General features: G+C 43.2%; 1 protein-coding gene across 2 annotated transcripts in view; it reads left to right on the forward strand.

Annotated features, from left to right (window-relative positions):
- Positions 1-360: 360 nt before the first annotated feature.
- dym (dymeclin) overlaps positions 361-23,477 on the forward strand; it is a 47,444-nt gene continuing 24,327 nt past the window's right edge. Inside the window, exons 1-14 of one of the 2 annotated variants that reach the window (XM_058051600.2) lie at positions 361-604; positions 1,527-1,719; positions 2,678-2,730; positions 2,805-2,898; positions 2,978-3,114; positions 4,099-4,171; positions 7,454-7,579; positions 9,506-9,645; positions 13,591-13,776; positions 14,105-14,283; positions 14,414-14,539; positions 14,609-14,722; positions 14,810-14,904; positions 19,419-19,518. In XM_058051600.2, the coding sequence (XP_057907583.2) occupies positions 1,580-1,719; positions 2,678-2,730; positions 2,805-2,898; positions 2,978-3,114; positions 4,099-4,171; positions 7,454-7,579; positions 9,506-9,645; positions 13,591-13,776; positions 14,105-14,283; positions 14,414-14,539; positions 14,609-14,722; positions 14,810-14,904; positions 19,419-19,518 (1,563 nt within the window). In that variant the 5' untranslated portion in view covers positions 361-604; positions 1,527-1,579. Of the gene's footprint in view, positions 605-1,526; positions 1,720-2,674; positions 2,731-2,804; positions 2,899-2,977; positions 3,115-4,098; positions 4,172-7,453; positions 7,580-9,505; positions 9,646-13,590; positions 13,777-14,104; positions 14,284-14,413; positions 14,540-14,608; positions 14,723-14,809; positions 14,905-19,418; positions 19,519-23,477 lie in introns of those variants that run through there. The other variant, XM_058051609.2, reaches the window with a different exon arrangement.

Raw genomic sequence — 23,477 nt, forward strand, 5'->3', positions numbered from 1 at the left:
ACATGTGTATAGTGACAATAGTGACAATAAAGACATTCTATTCTATTTTATTGATTTCCTTTCATTAACAGTGCAGAAGGTTTATTGTGTCATCATTTCAACTACTCTTTCCTTTCATACAGGAAGTCAACACATGTAAAAGACAAATGTAGGAAAGTGAAATATGCTATAAATGTAGAAATTATGGCGTGAATGAATTATCAGTAACTGTATTATCAGTAAAAGCTCTGTTTCTTCCTCCTCCTTTTCAAAGATATTTGATGGTGCAAATGTAACCATGTGGTGTTCTTTACTGTAACTTGTCACGTATGTCTTAAGAAATAAGACGACCTTACCGTAATACTGCTACGTCAGACGCAAGAAAACGCCCCTAATGACGTCACCACGCAAGGGGGCTGCGACGTGGAAAACATGGAGGCTAGGAGTATGTAGAGTAAACTTCACTCTGACAATTCCTTTGAAATTGAAGCTTTTTTGGGAATTGTAAGTTACACTCCGTAATAAACGGATATACATTTAACTGGCTTTAAATCAAGTGGGGTTATTTCACCGTCCCACGCACGAATACAGCCACAGAGGAGGGACGAGGGAGCATATATGACAGGTAAGCTAGGCATTGAGCGGATGGGAAACTAGCGGCTAACGTTAGCTGTAATGGCAACAACTCATCATTTGACTTAGCTTTTCAGACATATGTACATTTATATTATTACACTGTAGCTACTGCTTGTTGACAGTCACAATCTTTGCGACGTAATTTCCTTATTCACCGGATAAGACATCCGGACGTCATGCAGTATTTAAATAGCAATGCTATATACTACAGTATTGTATAAAGTGACACACATTACACATTGCCGTTTATACCGCTGGTATGTATGTATATATGTATGTACGCACGGTATTGTATTTGTTAGACTGGCAGCTTGTTGGTTTAGAAAATATTTGTTTTTCTTAACTCACATCATCCTACACGTCCACCCCACGTGATGCTGGCAGACACGAGAGGACATACTACTTGCACGTGCTCAGAGGATGGCGGCATCAGTTGACAACAGTGTTGGACAAATTACTTTTCTAGCTACATCACCCAAACTAATTGAATTAGTAACGGAATTACAACTTTCAAAATATAGAAGAGTTACCAGGGAACAGGAGTAACTCGTAACGTTTTTGAAAATCATTTAAATATCTGGCACGTGCCGTTGAGAGCTTACTATATCCATGCATAATAGAATGAGCTGCTAGTGTTTTGATGTTCAGAGTTCCCATAGCCGTGTATGTACCGTGGTGTGATTGGTGGAGAATGCGGAAGTATTGTGTGGGCGTGGAAGAAGCAGAAACGGTGCAAGTTGGAGATATTGATGTGTGATACTGATGGTCAGAACAAAGTTTGAAATGAGTGTTAGACGAAGTCTTTAATTAGACTACCCGTTACTTGAAAACAATAACTTCAGCACCTCTTTTCTCAAACATGAAGATGTTTCTTTAAAATGTATACGTTTTGTGTGCTCTTATGCCCGCAGGAGTTGGCATATGCCCGGCGAACAAGCATTGAGGTGTGCGGCTGAGTACGGAGATGGGGGCCAACACCAGCCAGCTCAGTGACCTGCCGGACAATCCCAGCCTCAAGGCTTTGGTTGGCACGGAGTCCATATCTGAGAATGATCCCTTCTGGAATCAGCTTATCTCCTTCACCGTTATAAGTCCCACAAGCAGGTACACGACATCCACACACAGTTAAGCACAGGCCAGTGGACCCAGAAGCATTTAAAATCGTAATATGTGGCTTTATTGACATGCATTAAGTCATAAAATTGCCTGTAACGTTTTCCGGACTCTTCTGATGCTTTCTTGAAACACACAACAGGTAGAACAGATTAGCTTTTGTGATTCCTGTCCAGGATCTGCTATAATCATTCAGACAGGATGTTTGCAGAACTTTTCACCAGCTAAGTAATGATTCATCAGGGTTATTTGCCCTGGGTGTACCTGAGTAGTTATCCTTTAGCTTCTTCAAAATGACTTGAACGAGTTAAAAAGCTAACTTACTATATGTGATCTTGCAGATGAGGTGCAGTACACCAATAGAAAATACTGAGCACTCACAATAATATAATAACATAAATATCTCAGTGTCAAACATAACTTTTTAAAGCATTTTATGCTGCTCCTGTATTGGATCACATTCCATTTGTTACTCTGCACATGCCATACTTGTCACGGTTCGGCATGTCGGTGTTGCATTGCGACCCCAGGATGCAGAGAGGACTAGTAGGTGCAGGTAAAAGCTTAGCTTTATTTCCAAAAGGCGAATGCAGCACTGGCATTCAACACGTAGAAATGACCAATGCACCAACAACTGAAGACGCACCCGGCTGAACTAAATACAATAATCAAAAAATTACAAACGGGTGCGCGTAGGAGAGAAAGTAATTAAATAACAGGACAGACCAACACAGGAAAAACTACAAAATAAGAGCATGAAAGCAGGAACTAAGGCAGACAACATGAAACGCAAAACTGTCACACAGGAAGCGATGCAGATTGTGACAATACTACCTCATATAATAGTCTCCGCTGAATTTCTCAGTACGCAAATAAACTTATGATCTGTTTTTGTGCCCTCATGAAAAACAAAAATAACATCTTGGTTGATCTTTTTGCTTTTAAACAGTGCTGACTCCAAGTTGCTGGAAGAGGCTGTTTTACCACTGGCCAAACTCCTTAGTATGTTGCTTCTCTTTATAAGAGTTATTGATCAACATCGCAGGCTAGTTGTCTCATTATTCTCTTCTTGTCAGTTGAAAACAATCCCAGAACAGGGAACTTTGGTGCTCTGGTGAGAATCTTCCTGGGAAGAACTAAAGAGCTGAAAATCTCCACAGAATGCCAAGAGTAAGTTGGTTGAGTTAATAACAACATGGGAGAGGTTGACCTTTGACTCTGACCGATGTGCTTCGCCTCTGCTCCACAGTCAGCTGTTCATCTGGCAGGCCCACAATGGTCTCTTCATGATCCGTTGCTTGCTCAAGGTGTTCATCCAGGAGATGAGCGAGGAGGAGCTGCACTTGCAGTTCAGCTACCAGGAGAGGGCGCCAGGCTCCTGTGGAGGTGAATGCTCTTTCACTCTCTCTCTCTCTTTCACTCTCTCACACAGAGGTGGTCTTAGACAGGGAAGTTGTTGTCAAAGGGGGACGGAAACTGGGAAACAATCCGACATAATAATAATGACTTGTAGCCACTGTGTCAAACCCAAAGCCAAGTATTTGATCCATGGCCTAAAATCCTTGTCATAGCCAGTCAGGTTCTTGGATGGTTTCCTGACAAAACAACATGTAGGCTATCTCCCCTACTCTTTTATTTGTCACTCTGCTACTTGTGATGTGTTTAAGGAAGCTTGAGAATTGGAAAGTCCTGCTTTTGACCATCGGACATCACTCTATCATGGTTTTAAAACAATCAATATATGATGCTGTTGTAGCCTATTATTACTCAAAAACATGCATATTGTATTTTTTTCAAGTGAATGGTTGTTTGTCTATATGTGCCCTGTGATTGGTTGGCGACCAGTCCAGGGTGTACCCCACCTCTCGCCCGAAGACAGCTGGGATAGGCTCCAGCACCCCCTGCAACCCTTGTGAAAGTGGGCCTTTCCAGTGTGTCATGGCTGCGTATGTCTCGGGAGTGTGTGTGACAGGAGGAAAAGCTTTTATGTTCCAAACAAGATTGGGTCAATACTGTCTGTGTCAAACATTGACAATCGCTTCCAACACAAGAGCGTGGTTTTGCCAGGTGCCATCCGGTCCCATCCGGTTATGCAGAATACCCTTCCACACAGGCTATGTCCCCCACCTCTCTTATGGCTTTGATTCTACCTCTGAAAGCGGACAATTGCTAGGTTAACTTGCTTGTTGTGTTGTTGCTTGTTGATCGTCACTCACCTTATGTGGTGTTTCTATGAAAACTTCTCTGGCCTTCAATGAAAGCCAGGTTTTGGGGGGGGGGGGGGTAGTCCAAGGTAATCCAAGCCCCTTTGTGGTCAACTTGGAGCTTCAAGGTTCAAGGCTTTTATAACATCTCCTACCTATCTTGTAGAATCTGGCCGTGAGGACCTCCTTGAGGAGCTATTGTCCAACCTGGTGCACCTGATTGTTGAAGTACCATTACTGTAAGTCATTGTCTTCTTTCTTTGTGTGTGAGTGTTGAACATAAGCTGGCACATTTTAAAGGTCAAGACATGTAATAGAATAAGACGTTTATGGTGACCGGGATGTTCACAATGCCCCGATTGTTCCCACGCTGTTATTTAATAATGTCGCTTCTCTGATATTTTATATAACCGGCAGTGATGACCCTTATGGAGTATCTCACTCCGGGCTTCCCCTTCACTGTTTTTTGTTCATCTTCTTTTTCAGTTGTGTTCGTTGTGTGCAGAATGTTAGTCATTGACATAAAACTATTTTTATAGGGTTGGCATTGCTTTGCACACAAGCTGAGTCACAAAGCAGGACACGTCCACAAAAGAAAAAAAAAAATCAAATTTCAGTTTACTTTGAAAATACTTAGTCAGCTACTAGCTTGGCGTTCCGGAGCACTAAGCTGGCTGCAAAAAATGAAAGTGTTGGTTGTTTTTTTACGAGAAGAAGAAGAGCAGGTGTGGAGGGAGTAAGAATAATCATTGTAATAATAATAGTAATAACTGGAAAAACACTGTCAGACTTTCCTCCTCATGTGTGTGTATAATGTATCCAGCAATACTATAGAAACAAAAGTATTGGGAACTATGGCCGTAATAACAGCGTCCATTTGTCTGGGGATGCTTTCACCAAACTTTGGCTTTTTTCCTCTACACAAAACATCAGTGAGGTCAGTTCTTTTGATGTTCATTGTAAAGATGTGTGATGGGGTTAAAGGTCAGTGCCAAATTCCCAGAATATCGTTTTTACAAATATACATACACATACAAATAGCTAATGATTATCATAATAATTATTATGATAGTAAATGTAGTTTTTGGGGCGGCACAGCGGTCAAGTGGTTAGCGCGCAGACCTCACAGCTAGGAGATCATGGTTCAATTACACCCTCGGCCATCTCTGTGTGGAGTTTGTATGTTCTTCCCGTGCATGCGTGGGTTTTCTCCGGGTACTCCGGTTTCCTGCCACATTCCAAAAACATGCTAGGTTTATTGGCCACTCCAAATTGTCCATAGGTATGAATCTGAGTTATAATATCTATATGTGCCCTGTGTTTGGCTGGTGACCAGTCCAGGGTGTACCCTGCCTCTCGCCTGAAGACAGCTGGGATAGGCTCCAGCAACCCCTCGTGAGGAAAAGCAGTAGAAAATGAATGAATAAAGTAGTAGTAAAGTAGTTTTTGTTGATGTTGTAACTGTAATATGCAGTATATGTTTCCCACCTGACCGCAATCCATCTCAGGCTTTGGGCTGGGAGGGGGAGATGACATCATTGTGTTCCTAACATTTGCACTGTTAATATTAATACGCTATTATAGGACTGCTGAGACTTGAACAAATAGTACAATATAGGGCCTTTTAATCCGAGATGTCTGTGTGAAAGTGATCCGTCTCAGTTTCTGAGATCCTTCCCTCCTTTCTGAGTCTTCTCTACGGACGTCAATCCTTCACTCTTACATAAGTGGACTTGACATTCCAACATATTATTCATTGTTCCTCACTTCCAGACCCTGCCTGTTCTGTGGCCGCTCCACTCCCTCCCTTGATCTCCACCACTTTGTGGCTCTCGGCCCGTTTCCTTCGTACGTGATGGTGGTGCAGATGGATCTATTCCTTGTGGATGGTTCCCTCCCCTTTCCCAAATCCTAAACAGGCTTTGACTCAGACTTGTTTCAGGATAAATGTCAGTTGTCTTCATTTGCTTTGGACAGCTTTGCAGTCCATGCATTTTGACACTGGAATTCCACTAAGTTCCTTTTGTTCGCTGTTTTACATTATTTAAATGATATTTTCATATTTTTGTCGTGGTCATTTTACCTTGATAAGTTATTGCTAATTGTATGCACTTCATTGATGAATCAATACCGGTATTAAGTTATTATTTTGACTATATAATATAGCAGGCACGACCCCTAGCTTCTGTAATACAAGAAAATTGCAAGAAAAGAAAAAAAAAATAAAAGAAAAGCTGCAGTACTAGTACTACTTGCAGGAGAGCTGGAAGAAGTTTTAGCCTAACTAGAAACGCACAGTGCTGACCATGTGGGCACTGTGGGCACTGTGGGCATTACGATCAGCTAAGAGGTGGTGGCAAAGTCAGCCCAGTGACGAGTATGTGACACGCTGTGATACGCACCGCCCGCATGGATTACCAATAGGTTGCCTTTTAGTCACATCTTGTCCAATGGAGTGGCATGAAGATTATGCATGCCAGAAATTTAGAACATTTCAACATTTTAGCCCAACGCAGTTTACACATACTTCACACTTGTTACGACAAATGTACTCTTAGGCCTGCCAAATTATACACCAATTTGTGCAAGGCTTAAGGTGTGATTTCAATTGCTCCAGCCCCTCCCCCCAAGTCACTGTGTTATAAAGGAATGAGAGTGCTTTTTAAGATACCCTGGCTGGTCCACCACTTTTATATATATATTATATTATATCATTCATTCATTCATTCATTCATTCATTCATTCATTCATTCATTCATTCATTCATTTTTGACCGCTTTTTCTCACAAGGGTCATGGGGGTGCTGGAGCCTACCCCAGCTGTCTTCGGGCAAGAGGCGGGGTACAGCCTGGACTGGTCGCCAGCCAATCACAGGGAACATATAGACAAACAACCATTCACACTCACATTCATACCTATGGACAATTTGGAGTGGCCAATTAAGCTAGCATGTTTTTGGAATGTGGGAGGAAACTGGAGTACCCGGAGAAAACCCACGCGTGCACGGGGAGAACATGCAAACTCCACATAGAGATGGCCGAGGGTGGAATTGAACCCTGGTCTCTTAGCTGTGAGGTCTGTGCGTTATGTTATGTTGTGTTATATTCATTCATTCATTTTCTAACGTTTATCCTCACGAGGGTCGTGGTTGCTAGAGCCTATCCCAGCTGTCTTTGGACGAGAGGCGGGGTACACCCTGGACTGGTGGCCAGCCAATCCCAGGGCACATATAGACAAACAACCATTCACACTCACATTCATACCTGTAGCCAATGAAGCTAGCATGTTTTTGGAATGTGGGAGGAAGCCGTAGTCCTCTGAGAAAACCCACAAGTGCACGGGGAGAACATGCAAACTCCACACAGAGTCGGGTCTCCTAGCTGTGTGGTCTGTGCACTAACCACTCGGTCGCCGTGCAGCCGACATGCATTATGTTCTTTTAATTCAAAATCAGGAAATGGTCTGATGCGGTTATTTTAAGACTTGTGTTTAATGTACATGACACTTGTCTGCCCTTCTAGTGATATCACGTACAGCATCCTGTTCGAAGCCGTGACCACCTTGCTGGTATTCTTCTCCTACCAGCTGTTCTCCAAAGACATCCTCAGAGATGGGTTAATCTACCGCCACGTCATGAAGGGGCGGTGGTGAGTACACACACATACACAATGTTGTAGCTTTGAATGTGTCACAAGAATGTTTTTGAAGGCTTCCAAAGGTGCACAGAATTCTCAAAGTTTCAATGTTGCTTAACATGGGGTCAGGAAATGGGAAATAGATGGCATGTTGTCATCTCTTTACATTTGTTGAAGTTGCAATAAATGGAAAGGTCAATTTCCTTCAGATAGATGGATAGATAGACAAGCTTTATTGTCTGTGACAGAACAGAAATTCATCTTTTGAAAATCTCTAAGAGCCTACGGGACAGAACAATAAGATATACGGACACAACAACAAAATCATTGACCCAAAAGAAGGTTTTGTTGAGTTCTTAATTTTGATGATTATAAGCTGACATCTAATAAAAAACTCCGAATGACACATCTCATTCAATGTAAATTTCCAATGGAAATGCTAGTATATCTTCAACCAACTGTAATGCCTGTGCTTGTCATGAAGGAAGATGTAGTCACCCATGAAATTCCAACTGACATAACAGACATGGGGCAGACAGCGCTTTTAATTTGAAGGACGGTCACGGAAGTGTGTTATTGTGTGTGGGAATGTCTATTTACCTCTAAGATGAGCCGCTTTCAAAATAAACGTGCTTCTCATGTTTCTATTCACGCTTTGTACGAGGAGATTGAGTCAGCTTTCGCCGCCGTTTGCCACCATTTCCGCCGAGGTCCGCCAAGTTAATACTTCCCCACACGAAGGTTCCTTCTCACCATGACAGCATTTGATTCATCTTGTGTGTCCACCACGGTGCACAGCCATCAACTCGGCTTTGTAATTTTGTACCGATATAAGTCATTTTCCTATCATTGGAAGAATCTATACCGGTGTATCTAAAAAATATCGCCTAACCCTAATTACAAATATGTTTCATAAGCGTGCGAGACATCTTTAGTGCTTAAACCTGGATTGTGCTTTGATGCAGTTGGCTTCCTTTTCTGCAAGAAAGGTGAAGGTTCTGGAGCTGAGTCACATCCAATAAATACAACAGTCACTTTTATTGCAAATGTTGATCTGAAATCAGAGGTCACCATCAAGCTTTATTAGAGGTGAAAAATGCACATTTTTATAGCCGCATAATTTTACATGTGCAATTGACTGGCGGTCTTAGAATGTAACCTCAAAGCTGGATTTTGTCAATTTAGAAATCATTTAGTACTCTCGTGCTTGAGACCCCGTCAGTTCACACAGTCGTCCACCAGCCTAAGCCGGCCCGCATTCCATTCTCCTTATTATTGTTGACTTATTGTCTGCCTCACTGTCTGCACTCCGACATCAATACAGAGTTGCAAAATGTCTCCTCTGTTAGTTGTGCAAAGCTTCTGACTTTGTTCCCAAAGAGGACCTTCCGCAATCTGGTGATGACACGGAGCGTTTCGGATCCCCTCTAGTTCGTTGTGAGTCCGTCAGCCTCTGTCTGCCTTTCTGTGCTGCCAGACAGTTTCATCATGCTCATGCTTCATCACAAACAGTGTCTTCATGTCTTCGTCTTCTTCGCTTTTCCTTCGTACAGGGAGGGGAGGCATACAGGCAAACATCTCCCTCTTCTACTCTGTGACCTCGTTGTCTACAAGCCTTTTGAGGGATCTGATGCATTTATGATGCATTCAAGAAAGCTACTTGGGAATCAGATTTTCCAGTGTTCATTCTCCTATGTGATACAAACTATTTAACAAAGAGGGTACAGTACATGATACGGGACACCACATCAGCTGAGGTTTACTATGCCAAATGGCTTTTTGGTGTGTTCAAAACATGGATGCCCTTATTCAACTTTGTGTTGAAACTGTCATTCACCAACCTTTCCATTAGTTAAAGCAACTCCACTTGAACTTTGACCCGCTTGTGAATTGTACTGCTTGGAAACCTTACTGTGCTTATCCTCTTCTCCCCTCCAGTTTGTCGCTAACCAGTCGCCTGGTGAAGACGCTGCTGTATAACTTCATCAGACAAGAAAAATGCCCGCCTCCGGCAACCCATATCTTTGAGCCCAAGCCTGAGGGTAGCCTGCTTTATGGCCTGGCATCTGGCGTGGCAAGTACGAATACACACAGACACATTCACACATCCTTTAACTAGAATAGCGTGCTGTAGAATGCAGACTACCATTTTGGCCAAATTTGGATTAGCCGTTCATTAATACAAGCATATGCCAGAATTGTTCAAATTAACGTCTGTGTGGGATAGCTCTCAGTAAAGCGCTGAGACCGAATGGCCATAAAGCCAACAAATCAGCTAACAAGAGAGGAGAAATATGATCTCAGGGAAGAACTACATTTGAAACACTTATATGCTAGGACTACGTTAAAAAGCAAAACCATAGCATTTCAGTATGTGGAATCAAACTATGGAATGGATTGAGTAAGGACCTCAAACAATGCACAACGATGAGCCAATTCAAGAAACAATACAAGCAGTTGATGTTTGCTAAATACAAGGGTGAAGAGTCTTGAACCAGTCATGATGTGCTATATATATCACTATATTGACACGCACTATGGTACACATTATGTCATTGGATGGTCATATCACCTCGTACTTCGGTACTAGGTACATTATTAAAAAAAAATAACAAAAAAAACAAACATTAAACTGTATTATGGAAAGCAGGAAGTGAACAAATGAAACAGTTACTGATTGTAAAAGTAAACTGTATTATGGAAAAAGCAGGAAGTGAACAAATGAAACAGTCACTGATTGTAAAAGTAAACTGTATTATGGAAAGCAGGAAGTGAACAAATGTAACAGTTACTGATTGTAAAATTACCAGATGGAGGGGTAGGATTTAATAAGCTTTGCTTCTTCCTACTCCTTTTGGACACGTGGAATGAAATAAAACCATTACCATTACCATTAACTAACCAGCCAAATGACTAATTAATCTGCCCACCACGTAGATAAATTAATCACTAGCGATCTGGCTAAATCACAAACAGCTAAATGGACAACACAGCAGCCAGCTGACCAACCACGCAGCCTAACAACAACAACAACTAACTAACCAACGGGCCAAAGAAAGGCAACAGGCCAAACAATATTTGTATAATATTAGTGTACAATATTACAATATAATACATGTGCTCCGTTCTTTCAAGGCAATTGCGGCTGTGAACTGAAGGGTAAAATCAGTGAAATGGAAAATAAGAGCAGCAGTCAAATTACATAAGCGCAGCCCAAAAAAAACACAAGTGTTGCCAGTTCTTCCCTTGGCTTGTCTTTCATGTGATGCCTGGGCCATGAGTGATTTGAGGAACCAACGTGCGAGCTGTGCTGACATGCATGCAAAGCAGCGCGGATAAAAGTGATGTTTCAGAAATGAGCACAGCTTGTGCGCGTGTGTTTTTTTGTGTGTAGGCACTGGTCGTTGTGCGTCTGTCTTGTGTGTGTGCGCGAGTGCGAGAATAGATGCGTGCCCGTGGGTTTCCCCACAGATAAGCGCTGTTTGTGGGGGTGCTGGGGGGCAGATCACGTCCAGTGAGGCATCGGCATTCATCAGCCTGTCTGTGTGCATGTGTGTCAGTGGCCACAGACGGCCCTGATGAGTTATGGTGCCCTGTCCTGTTCCCTAATCCCCCAGAGCCCGTCTGTCTGCAGCCGCCTCCCTTGTACACACACACACACACACACATGCGCACCAACAAAACAACAAAAGGCATTGACGCTCTTGTAGTAGCTTGGAGACAACACTTGTTTTATTTCCCTGTCTTGTTAAACACGTGCATGTTATTTCCATGTGGAAAATGTGGTGTTTCCAAAATAAACAATAGCAATTCTTGAAAATGGCATCATAATGGGTGCGGGGGGTTACACTTAAAGGCATGTGGTATTCTAAGTGGTCCTGGAGGAACGTTACTGAAGAATGACTTTTTTTTTTCTTTTCAGTGCTGCTATGGTTGCATCATGGGAAAATCTGCATGCCTTTGAACATATACACTATGTTCTCGTTTGTGTGATGTTATCTGAAGAGCATGTTGTCTGTACAGCAGAAACATCCTCAAAGGTCTCGGGCACGTCCTTTGTTTCGTCTTTAACATCTAGATTTCCGCCTTTACATGAAGCACAATCTAATGAGGCGCAACACAGGCTCTGAAAAGTGTAGCCCGTGTATAGCAACTCATTAGGATGAGGTATACCTAATAGGTGGATGGTTAGTGCATGGAGTTATAGGGTTTAAAGGTGCCCTAATATGCTGTTTTTTCAATTACTTTAATAGTGTATTGAAGGAGCTTTGCCTAAATTCTCATGATTTAAAGATGCTACTGGGAGGATAACAGTTGTTGTGTCTCTGTAGCTTTAATGCTAATGCCAGTGCCGCCGTGAAGTGTTGTTTTATCCATTTTTTTTACATATACACTGTAACGCTACACTTACCGTAAGTTGGACGCCACATATCAAAATGAGCAATGTAACAAGAGCAGGACAGGCCTGCTATGTAGCTATGTGAGCTACAGTGCTAACATTCATTCATTTTCTACCGCTTTTCCTCACGAGGGTCGTGGGGGGGTGCTGGAGCGAGAGGCGGGGTACACCCTTGACTGGTCGCCAGCCAATCACAGGGCACATATAGACAAACAACCATTCACACTCACATTCATATGGACAATGTGGAGTCGCCAATTAACCTAGCATGTTTTTGGAATGGCGGAGAAAACCCACGCATGCACGGGGAGAACATGCAAACTCCACACAGAGATGGCCGAGGGTGGAATTGAACCCTGGTCTCCCAGCTGTGAGGTCTGCGCGCTAACCACTCGGCCAGTGCTAATATTAGAAACTGTATGCTGGGCTAGCATATCTTTTGGAAATAAATGACTAATTGTTGCCAGATATCAGTGATTTATTTTATTTATTGATTTATTTATTTTTTTTAGCAATACTGTGCTGCGTATACATGGGGAGGGCTCGGCAAGCTAGGGACAATCCAAAAGCAGTAAATTCGATTTTTTTCTAATTGTGGACTTAACGGTAGCAATTGGTGCAATTTTTTTAGGGATGAAGGGGCAACTTATTAACAATGGCCAAACACAATTGATGTATACAGGCCCTTATGACCAAATTCCTTCGGATTTCCTCACTGTTACACTTCCCTTTCCTCCTTTTCCCACTGTGCATCTGGAGGAATAACACATAACCATGCGCTAAGTTTGAATAAAGCTAACAAGTGGACGTGCAAATGTGCATGTGGAGTGCAGGAAATGTGCCTGCCAGACACGCTTTTGTGACACGCTAAGGCCAGTCACTCTGGTGCCAGTAATGTGATGAACAAGTTTTCATCAAAAGTTGAACCTGTGTGCGTGTGTGAGTATGTGAGAGAGAGTGAAAAAAAGAACATTTCGAATACACACACACTCACCGGCAACGTTTTGTGCCATAATCTCAAGTTAGGGAAACCTTTTATCCATCTTTAAGAAAAGATGAATAAACCAACGCTTCCACGGTTCACCACTAGATGGCAACATGTTTACTTGCCTTTCTCCCCTGCAACTGTGGTTTCAGTAGCTCCATCAGGTTGGACCCCATGCTTGCATCATAGATTCACTGTGGCTAGACGTCCAGGAGCCAGAGGCGGTCACCCGTGTACCTCGGTGCTCATGCTTCACATGACGCCTGAGTGCGCCTGCACTTCAGTTGAGAAAATCAACACATCCCCCACCAGTTTAAAAAAAAAAAAAAAGACTCCAGTAGCACCAGTTTTTGTTCTCTGGCGCCGTCTATGTTTGCGCTGCAGAGGGCCAAGCATAAGTCCATTGTGCCCATCTTGGTTTTGATTACATCAAGTCTGGCCACACGTTTCCTTTTGCATCCATCGTCTCCATCAAACACAAATCATCTGACTTTATTCTATGTAAATTCTTTACGGATTAATTAGAGCTGACAGAATATTGAGCACACTCATAATCGACTGCCTCTTGATGTTCCATGTTAAAAAAATCACATCATCACTTTCCAAGTAATGTATTTCTTGTATTTTTTGTGTCTTCAGGTGGTCTGTGGAGCGTCTTCACATTGGGCGGGGCTGGCAGCAAGGCAGGAGTAGACCCGGAACACAACCATTTACCCTTGTCCAATCAGAGCCTTTTGTTACTGTTGGTTCTGGCCAATCTGACGGATGGTCCTGACTGGCCCAACGCTTACCGCCAGGCTATTACTTGCTTCAGAAACACTCAAGGTAATTCATACTTTTCTGTAATACACTGTTTTAGGAAGTATTTAAAAGTGGTTATAAATGCACCTTATTCTAAATGAAGCTGGCTTGTCCAAATGTGCTTTAGCACACCTCAAGCAACGGTGCTCTGACATATATCCCAAGTTTCATGTATACAGTATAGTTTTGTCCCTTGAGAAGCCACTAATCAAAGGCTTTAATCAAAATTATATGTGCCATGACGAATTGGCCATGTACAATATGGTGGGGGATCTTTGGCACAACTAATACCAAGTTTATGGTTGGTGTTATTACAGTCACACTATAATAAACATGTCTCTGTCCCATGCAGACACATCATCAATTCCTGTCGAGCAAACTCACACCTTCCAGATCAATTTCAACAGCCTGTACACAGCACTGTGTGAGCAGCAGTGCTCTGACCAGGCTACCCTGCTGCTGTACACGCTGCTCCACCAGAACGCCAACATGAGGACGTACATGCTCTCCAGAACTGACATGGACAATCTGGTGGGTTGAGTACCAGCCAAGTGTTTGTGGGTCTGTGTTGGACTCCGAGTATGATGTAGTGCAGTTCTACGTGACGGCAGGTTACTTCAAGCAATACTTCACTGAAGTGGAGCATTACTTTTTTTATCAGGTGTTGCCCATCTTAGAGATCCTTTACCACGTGGAGGACAGAAACTCCCACCATGTCTATATGGCCTTGATTATCCTCCTCATCCTCACAGAAGACGACGCCTTCAACCGCTCCATCCATGAAGTGGTGAGTAGCACGCAGTGTTACTGCGTTACACATGCACAACCATGAAGCATGTTCTTGTCTTACTAACAGGTATTGAAGAACATCGCATGGTACACGGAGAGGTCCTTGCCCGAGATCTCCCTTGGCAGCTTGCTCATCCTGGTGGTGATCCGCACAATCCAGTTCAACATGACCCGCACGAGGGTAAACCTGAGCGCTCTCAGCTGAATGCCATCTAAAGGAGCAATAGCTTCCACATGCTGATTTATGTTCATGTCGCCACCTATTCAGGATAAGTACCTCCACACCAACTGTCTGGCTGCGCTTGCAAACATGTCAGCCCAGTTCCGATGTCTCCACCAGTACGCTGCCCAGCGCATCATCAGGTACGCACGGAGACACACACAACAGCATTTTTCCAACAATAACATAAATATATCAAATAAGGAAAATATGATATGCAAATACACTGGATTTAGGATGGAACGCCTTAATTGAGTTGTAATAAATAAACAAACAAAGTCATACATTCATTCATTTTCTACCGCTTTTCCTCACGAGGGTCGCAGGGGTTGCTGGAGCCTATCCCAGCTGTCTTCGGGCGAGAGGCGGGGTACACCCTGGACTGGTTGCCAGCCAATCACAGGGCACATATAGACAAACAACCATTCACACTCACATTCATACCTATGGACAATTTGGAGTGGCCAATTAACCTAGCATGTTTTTGGAATGTGGGAGGAAACCGGAGTACCCGGAGAAAACCCACGCATGCATGGGGAGAACATGCAAACTCCACACAGAGATGGCCGTGGCCGTGGAATTGAACCCTGCTCTCCTAGCTGTGAGGTTTGCGTGCTAACCACTTGTCCGCCGTGCAGCCAAAGTCATACATAATAATCACTACTATCAGTCAGTGGTTCTCAGTTAATTTCTGTTATGCCCATCATCAGGAAACAGATTTTTTTCACGGCTCCCCAGATTTGAAATACTACGAGAACCTGATAATATTTAGTCATTTTTCTGTACAAACCACTGTAAGAATTGCAGCATAGTCCAAGTGTGAATGAAGGCTAACAGACAAACAGACTTGCCAATCTTGAAGAAAGAAAATGTACCCGTAATATTGAAAGTCGTTATTTAGGAAGCATTGCTGGTTGACACAATAGAAAGATACGTGACACTAAAAAGACACAATGGCTAGACTCAACATGAAGATATTATGGCTAGATATGATAGAAAGATATTCCAGGCACATTATGCACGCACACATTCATAGAAGGGTCCTATAGATAGATACATTGCCTGTGGCAATCTGTCATTTTTTTTTTTTTCAAAACTAATTAACTTACCCAGGAAAGAACAAGAGCTTTGAAAACGAACGCCAGCCTGTCATTTGAATAATTCATGCTGAATCAGCACAAAATATTTAGTGCCACAGTGAATTTGCAGTGTCTGCGCAGAAAAGACCAAAACATAAAATATTGACTTGTGTGCTGCGGCTGTGTCGGGGAGGAGAACATTATATAACATCTCAGGAAAAACCGCACACACACACACACACACACACACACACAGACATTCATGTCTGATTGTCAACTTCCGCCACACAGGAAAGAATGTTTCCTCCCTTGTAGACATGGACATAATCACGCACACCCGGGATCTTCTTATCTTGTCTGTCTGTCTCGTTTCATATCTGTCATTCTTTGCTGTTTTGAGTCAGAGAGGAAAAAAAAAACTGTCTGTCCTGTTGCGACGTCGGCCGAACTGTCTCTCTCTCGTCCGACCGTATCGTGATGAGCTAAATGGACTGTCTGGCTAAGATAAAAGGGGATTTCCTGGCCGGAATTTTCAAAATGTCACACAGGCAGTTGAACTCGGCCTCCTTTTTTAATGGACTCCCAGACAAAGCATGATGGCGGGTATTGTTTATTTACTCACCGCCCGATTGAATTTCCTGCCGACAAACCCCCCCATCATTTCCTTTTATTTACTGTTCATCCTTTTTCTCCACAGATAAGATATTCTCCCATCACGTGCTCCCCTCGTCTTATTAAATCACTTTCACAGTCTCCTGCTGTCCATTCACTCACTTGGTGCTTTCTTGTCTGCACATTTTAGTTGTGAGTCATCAATGGACCAGGCAGCACGTTTCTATCCAGCGTATAAATAACTTTGAAATGGACTAATGGGAAATTGATCCCTCCCGAAAGACACTCGGCTGATGAAAACCTCTTTTCCAAATATGCCATAACAGTCGGCAGTTTATTCCGAGTAGACCTTCTGTATTTGTGTTGAAGGAAAAATGAACAACCACAGTGTCACTTGGTAGAGTAGCAGGGGTGTCGTCGTTCACTGCCCTGTAATAGCCCTGCATCCAAATGTTGGGGATCAATAAAGCGATATATATATATATTTATCTGAATATTTGACTATTTTGCATGAGAAATGACACAGCAGGTGGGTTCAAATGACTTCTCTCCAAGGAAGTTAGAGCTTTTCTTTCTGTCACTCACACCAATGTGACCAGATGATGGAACAGATTCTGATTAATCCCGATGTAATCCCGGTGTCCCGATGCAATTTCTTCACTTCCGATACGATATTGCAGCCTTCTCCTTTCTTAGCACTGTTGTTATGGTCATGTGGGATCTGCATGCTGGATAGAAAAGATCTGGATGGACTGCTTGTATCGGAGACACCACGACACCACAGCGGGCTCCATTTTGAGTGTACTATATATCCCGTTTCATTGCCACCTGCCAATTGTTATTTCAGTGATATTGAAAACATGATAGGGCGGCACGGTGGGTGAGTGGTTAGCGCTCAGACCTCACAGCTAGGAGACCAGGGTTCAAGTCCACCCTCGGCCATCTCTGTGTGGAGTTTGCATGTTCTCCCCGTGGGGTACTCCGGTTTCCTCCCACATTCCAAAAACATGCTAGGTTAATTGGCCACTCCAAATTGTCCATAGGTATGAATGTGAGTGTGAATGGTTGTTTGTCTATATGTGCCCTGTGATTGGCTGGCGACCAGTCCAGGGTGTACCCCGCCTCTTGCCCGAAGACAGCTGGGATAGGGTAGGATAGGGTCCAGCACCCCCACGACCTTTGTGAGGAAAAGCGGTAGAAAATGAATGAATGAATGAATGAAAACATGATATGATATGTATTTGTGTGACAGTAAAGTTCCACGACTAGTGTCGTAAAAGACATACTCTATTGTAAGTTTCCTCTTTCACGCTAATGCACCTGGCGTCTAATGCACCTTCATGCACTCCTGGAAGGATTCTGCGATCCTCTGCAGCTTTCTCATCATGTCCATCTTCATGATGTTCTTGGTGTATATGGAAGAAGACTCACCAGGTCAGGTGAGCAGGGAGGTTGTTCCAGCATAGCCACGTTCTTCTCGGCCAGGAACCGTTGGTTGCTCAGGGCGTTGTGAGCAGGCGTGTTGTCATGGTGAAGTAGCCACAAGTTACCCTGCTGTAACTCTTACCTCTTCTCGCCCACTGAACGAAGCAAAACACCGCAGGATCCCTTTGTAGATGTCCTGGTTGGTCGTCTGGCCTTGTAGCAAGCACTTGCAGAGGATATATATCGAAGATTGCAATCAATATCGACATTGCTCGAACTTTCGTCACATCTTGCATATTCAGGGTTGTCTTATTCAGGTCTACAGTTTTCTTCACTGAGGTCTACATTTATCCACAGAAGAGAAAACAGGAACGGGAAACTTCAAAGTCTGTGAAAGATGATCTGTTCGGAAACTTGTTGTCCTATTAATATCAGACAAAACAGATCAATTCCAGCCACACATTGTGGTCAGCCCTGTTGGAATTATAAAAACGGTCTTCATGCCGTTTTATGTTTTAGTTAAGAATTGTCTCGCTCTTCAGTTTTCTCTTTGGAAGTCCCAAAAATTAACCCATTTTCTTTGCCATTGAATATCAGAAAATCCCAGCGTTACATACGGCAGTGGGAAATACATGCATACAAAAGCTGCCCAGTGTGTGTCCAAGCACAACAGCATCCCTGTTGAGACGTTCACACAGTGAGTCAGTCTGTCATTACTTCAGCTTCAGGACTGATCTGGGCCTCAGAGCAGCAGTGTGGAAGTCCGCCTGTGTCGCCTGTTACCATGGCAGTCTGTCTCACACACACACACACATAGTGTGTTATTGTTGTGCATGAGGGTCCCAGCTGGCGCTCATCTCTCATTTGGAAAAAAAAAAAAAAACATCCGACCAGTACAACAGGTTCTTTTGGCTTAGCTGAGGCTTGGACAAAGCTTCTCCAAATTATTGCTAGTGAATGTGAGTGTTTTATTTCCAGTGCTGACAGATGAACAGGTGTAGCCTTAAAGGACATCAGTGTCTTCCCTTTTTTTGGGGAGGGGGGGGCTGTCATTGACTTGCATGTATTTAGCTAATTTATGTGACCTCCATGTCCATATTTGCCCCATGTGAATGGTTTGGTGTGTGTTAGTTGTGTTTCCTCGGAGGGATTAGTTTTGTAGTCATGCCTAAGACTAAGGGTAAATCAATATCATACATACAGAGTAAAAAGGAACAATTTTTAAGAGTTTACAAGAGTTGTACAGTTGTCAGTTTACAATGCCCATTGATGGTATGTGTTTGTCCAAGGTTGCCCAAGCACACCATAACTCCTGATTTACTGTCACATGCAATCATGCAGCCCCGTCATGCACCCATATACACATAAATGGAACAAAAGGAGAAGGCAAAGCTGTCGGCATCTCCCGTCAAGTGTGAGGCTCATAAAATAGGAATAAAAAAAAAAAAGATATGCATTCGTGTATATAGTGCTGTAAATATGGTAGTTGGTGATGGTGAATGATCTCACCTTCTTTCTCGCTCTGTGTGTGTCTCTTGCAGTTTATTTGCTTTGCTTTCCAAGAAGCACAACAAGGTTCTGGAACAGGCAACACAGAGTCTGCGAGGCAGACAGGGAGACAACACGACCTTGCCCGACTATGTGAGTAATACACATACTGTACCGAGATACAGTGTCTCTGCTAATAAAACTAGGTGTAGTGTAAACTGTTTGTAAGGCCAGGCTTACTTTCATTCATATGCAGTTCTATAAAAACACAATTTTTTCTTGCATTTTGGCCTTTCATGAAAACAATTCAATTTTATTTTGAAGTTTGCCCCCTCTAAATGTTGTCATGTTTGTTTATGAAATAATTTAGTATTCTATTTATATAATGTCCTTATCATGCTGACTCTATAGTTATTTACGTAGGATGTTACCAGCAGAACGTGACGTGAACCATTCATTTTGTGCATTTACTGTACAAATTTACTTGAGAATACAATTAGAAGATCTATTATTTTCTACTGCTTAGTAATTGAAATTCACATTTAGAATATGAATGCTTAAATGTACGTCTCATTTTTCACTCTGAATGAGCAACCAATGAGTTAATGCAGCCTTTTCAGCCTCCTGATTGTACTTAATAGCACTTGACAGTGGACAACAGTGTTTTATGTACACTTAATATGTCCTGGTTTTCACAGATGATAGTTACGGTGCATCAATAGCCCCACAGTAAGAACTACATTCAAATGTTTAGGCTCCCAAAAGCCAGAATGAATCAAATAATATCATGTAAACGGGGGCCTGTACTGTTGATTTTGAGATCAATAATTAAAACCTGCTAATACGTTGTGCTTTACACCACCAGCTGACCAATTAGCATGCTAACGGCTTTGTACCGCTGTATCAGGGCTCATGCACCTTGGCTTTCAGGTTTGCCTGTCTAGGTCTGGGTCTGGCTGTCTCATTAGATTTGCATGCATTATATTTGATACGTGTGTCTTTGGGCGTGGGACACGCATGAGGATGCCCTCAGGTGTCAGTGAAACATGACTGCATGTGAGCGCTCCTTCAAGCATGCAGCAACTGTCTGTGTCGAGGCCCATTGCAAACAGAGGTCAATATACACACATTAAAAATAATCACGAAAATGCAATTATCCAGATAGGTTTTCAGACTTCCTTTCCTTCAGGGGCTGTGTTTTATTTATAAACGTGCATAAAAGCAGAGCATAAGGCTACATATACCGCATGCAACATAAAGACGTATTACTTTGCCATGATTGAATCCCATGGATGTCAGATGTCCTTCCAGCCATAAGAGAGTGCATCCATGCAGGCTATAATGGCAGTGACAACAACAATAACAGGACACATACACAGCACAGCAGAAGGTCAAAGTGTAACATCAGCACAGCACCGCTTATTATTGAAAGACAGTCAGTGTATTGCTCAAGGGCACCCAGGCAATTTCCAGCATGAACTTTCATGGGAATTTCACCACAAGGGTTTATTTCCTTGAATAGTGCGTGACATCCAGTCTGGGTCAGAGAACCGGACAATGTCTGGCAGACTCTACTAAGTCAAGGTGACATTGGTTGCCATGTCTGCTCAGGCTTCTCTCTTTGTGCAGCAACAAGTCACATTTTAGTTCTGTTGACATTTGCCCATAAAAAGAGGCCTCACCATCAGCTCTTTGCATCTAACTAAAGTGAAATGTTCCAGAGAAGACAGGAGTACTAAGTGTACTAAGTGTACTATTACAGGAGTACTTTTAAGTTGAAGCGTACTGCACACAAAAACGCCAAATAAGGTACAGCACAGCATTTTCTTTACAAGACTTCAACAGCAAGACAATTTTATGCTTCCAACTTGTGGTAGCAGTTACCACAGTACACAAAGCAGGCGTGGATGAGTTTGGTGTGGAAGATCTTGAACACATTCCAGCGCAAGAAATGCCATACATGAGATACAATATAATATCAAGGAGTTGTGGGAGGACATGAGCGTTAGCAATACTAGCAAAGCGATGTGAGCTATGTTATACATTTAACGGGCTATGATGCTAGCTTAGTGTATTTGCTGGCAAAAAAATCCCCCTAAATGATCAAGCAGTTGTCAAGTCTGCAGAGCTCCAAGTGTTTACAGTTTGTTTGTACAGCGTGTATTTTTTTCGAGTATTATTTTTCGTCCAACTGTCCTCTGAGAACTCATGGCTGCGTACATGTGGTGGGCTTATTTAGCTAGGACTGGTTCAGTCCATGAAGAAGAAGTGTGGTGCTTCACAATATCACGGTATGGCCTTGTTTTTCTACACGTGTCAGTGGTGTCGAAATCTACCTCTACCGCTATTCCGTTAGAGCAGGGGTCTCAAACACGCGGCCCGCGGGCCAAATGTGGCCCGCAGGACACTAGTTTGAGGCCCTCGCCTTGATATGAAAGTTTAATGTTAATGCGGCCCACGCAAGTTTGATATGGATGCTGTATGGTATCATGTACCCAGAAAAAAATATTACGTTTGATTAATGTTCATGTTAAAGGTTAAATAACTGTTAATGGTTATCCTCCCTATCCGTGTGGAAGTGGTAAGTTTTTGGCTATTTAAGTTTAAAGGAAATAACTTGAAGGCTACCGTGTACTGGAGCATTCTCCATCACCTAAACTCTTACTTTTCTCCTCGCCTCCCTTTATACATCTGCAGATTCCCACTCCGATCACGCACTCAAGCACCTAAGACCCCACGTAAATGTAGTGTCTGGCAGTGATTTGATTGCTTTCAAATTCAAAGCCGTCTAAGTTGTCTAAATGTTGAATACTTCGTGAAATGTGAACGGCGCAGGGGTTATTAGTTACACACCTTATCTACAAGTTAAACATTGGGCGAGGTAACCGCTTATATCGACCCTCTGCCGTCTCGCCTGGAAGTAGAAATTTCCATACATTCTCATGCATAGCATCCCTTATCTGGCCTGTAATGGAATGCCCTCACACAAGCTGGCTGAAGGCTGTCCTTTTGGGATGGAGCTTTGACCAATGGCCATGAGGACCCTCACATGTTCATGTTAGCCTGTTGTGGTGCCTTTGCTGTGGACGCTGTAGTAGTAGACTCCACAGGCTCCATTTTCTTTGCAGCGTTTTCTTGCTGTCCGCAGTTTCTGCTTGGATACAATTTGTGTCCGTCATGATGCAGGGGACCCTCTTTTTTTTAATTAAAGCATTTTTTCTGAATAGATTGTTTCATTTTAGGGCTGCACGGCGACGAGTGGTTAGCACGCTAGGAGATCCGAGTTCAATTCCACCCTTGGCCATCTCTGTGTGGAGTTTGCATGTTCTCCCCGTGCATGCGTGGGTTTTCTCCGGGTACTCCGGTTTCCTCCCACATTCCAAAAACATGCTAGGTTAATTGTCCACTCCAAATTGTCCATTGGTATGAATGTGAGTGTGAATGGTTGTTTGTCTATATGTGCCCTGTGATTGGCTGGCCACCAGTCCAGGGTGTACCCTGCCTCTCGCCTGAAGACAGCTGGGATAGGCTCCAGCACCCTTGTGAGGATAAGCGGTAGAAAATGAATGAATGAATGAATGTTTCATTTTAGGGCTACACAGCGGTGAGTGGTTAGCACGCCAGGAGATCCGAGTTCAATTTCACCCTCGGCCATCTCTGTGTGGAGTTTGCATGTTCTCCCCGTGCATGCGTGGGTTTTCTCCGGGTACTCCGGTTTCCTCCCACATTCCAAAAACATGCTAGGTTAATTGGCGACTCCAAATTGTCCATAGGTATGAATGTGAGTGTGAATGGTTGTTTGTCTATATGTGCCCTGTGATTGGCTGGCCACCAGTCCAGGGTGTACCCCGCCTCTCGCCCGAAGACAGCTGGGATAGGCTCCAGCACCCACGCGACCCTCGTGAGGATAAGCGGTAGAAAATGAATTAATGAATGAGAATGTTTCATTTCAGGGCTGCATTGTGTTGAGTGGTTAGCACGCAGTCCTCGCAGCTAGGAGACCCGAGTTCAATTCCACCCTCGGCCATTTCTGTGTGGAGTTTCCATGTTCTCCTCGTGCATGCGTGGATTTTCTCAGAGGACTCTGGTTTCCTCCACCATCCTAAAAACAA

This window comes from Doryrhamphus excisus, linkage group LG10 (assembly GCF_037039965.1).
Source record: "Doryrhamphus excisus strain RoL-2023G ecotype Guam linkage group LG10, RoL_Dexc_Guam_v1.1, whole genome shotgun sequence".
NCBI classification, from domain to species: Eukaryota; Metazoa; Chordata; class Actinopteri; order Syngnathiformes; family Syngnathidae; genus Doryrhamphus; species Doryrhamphus excisus.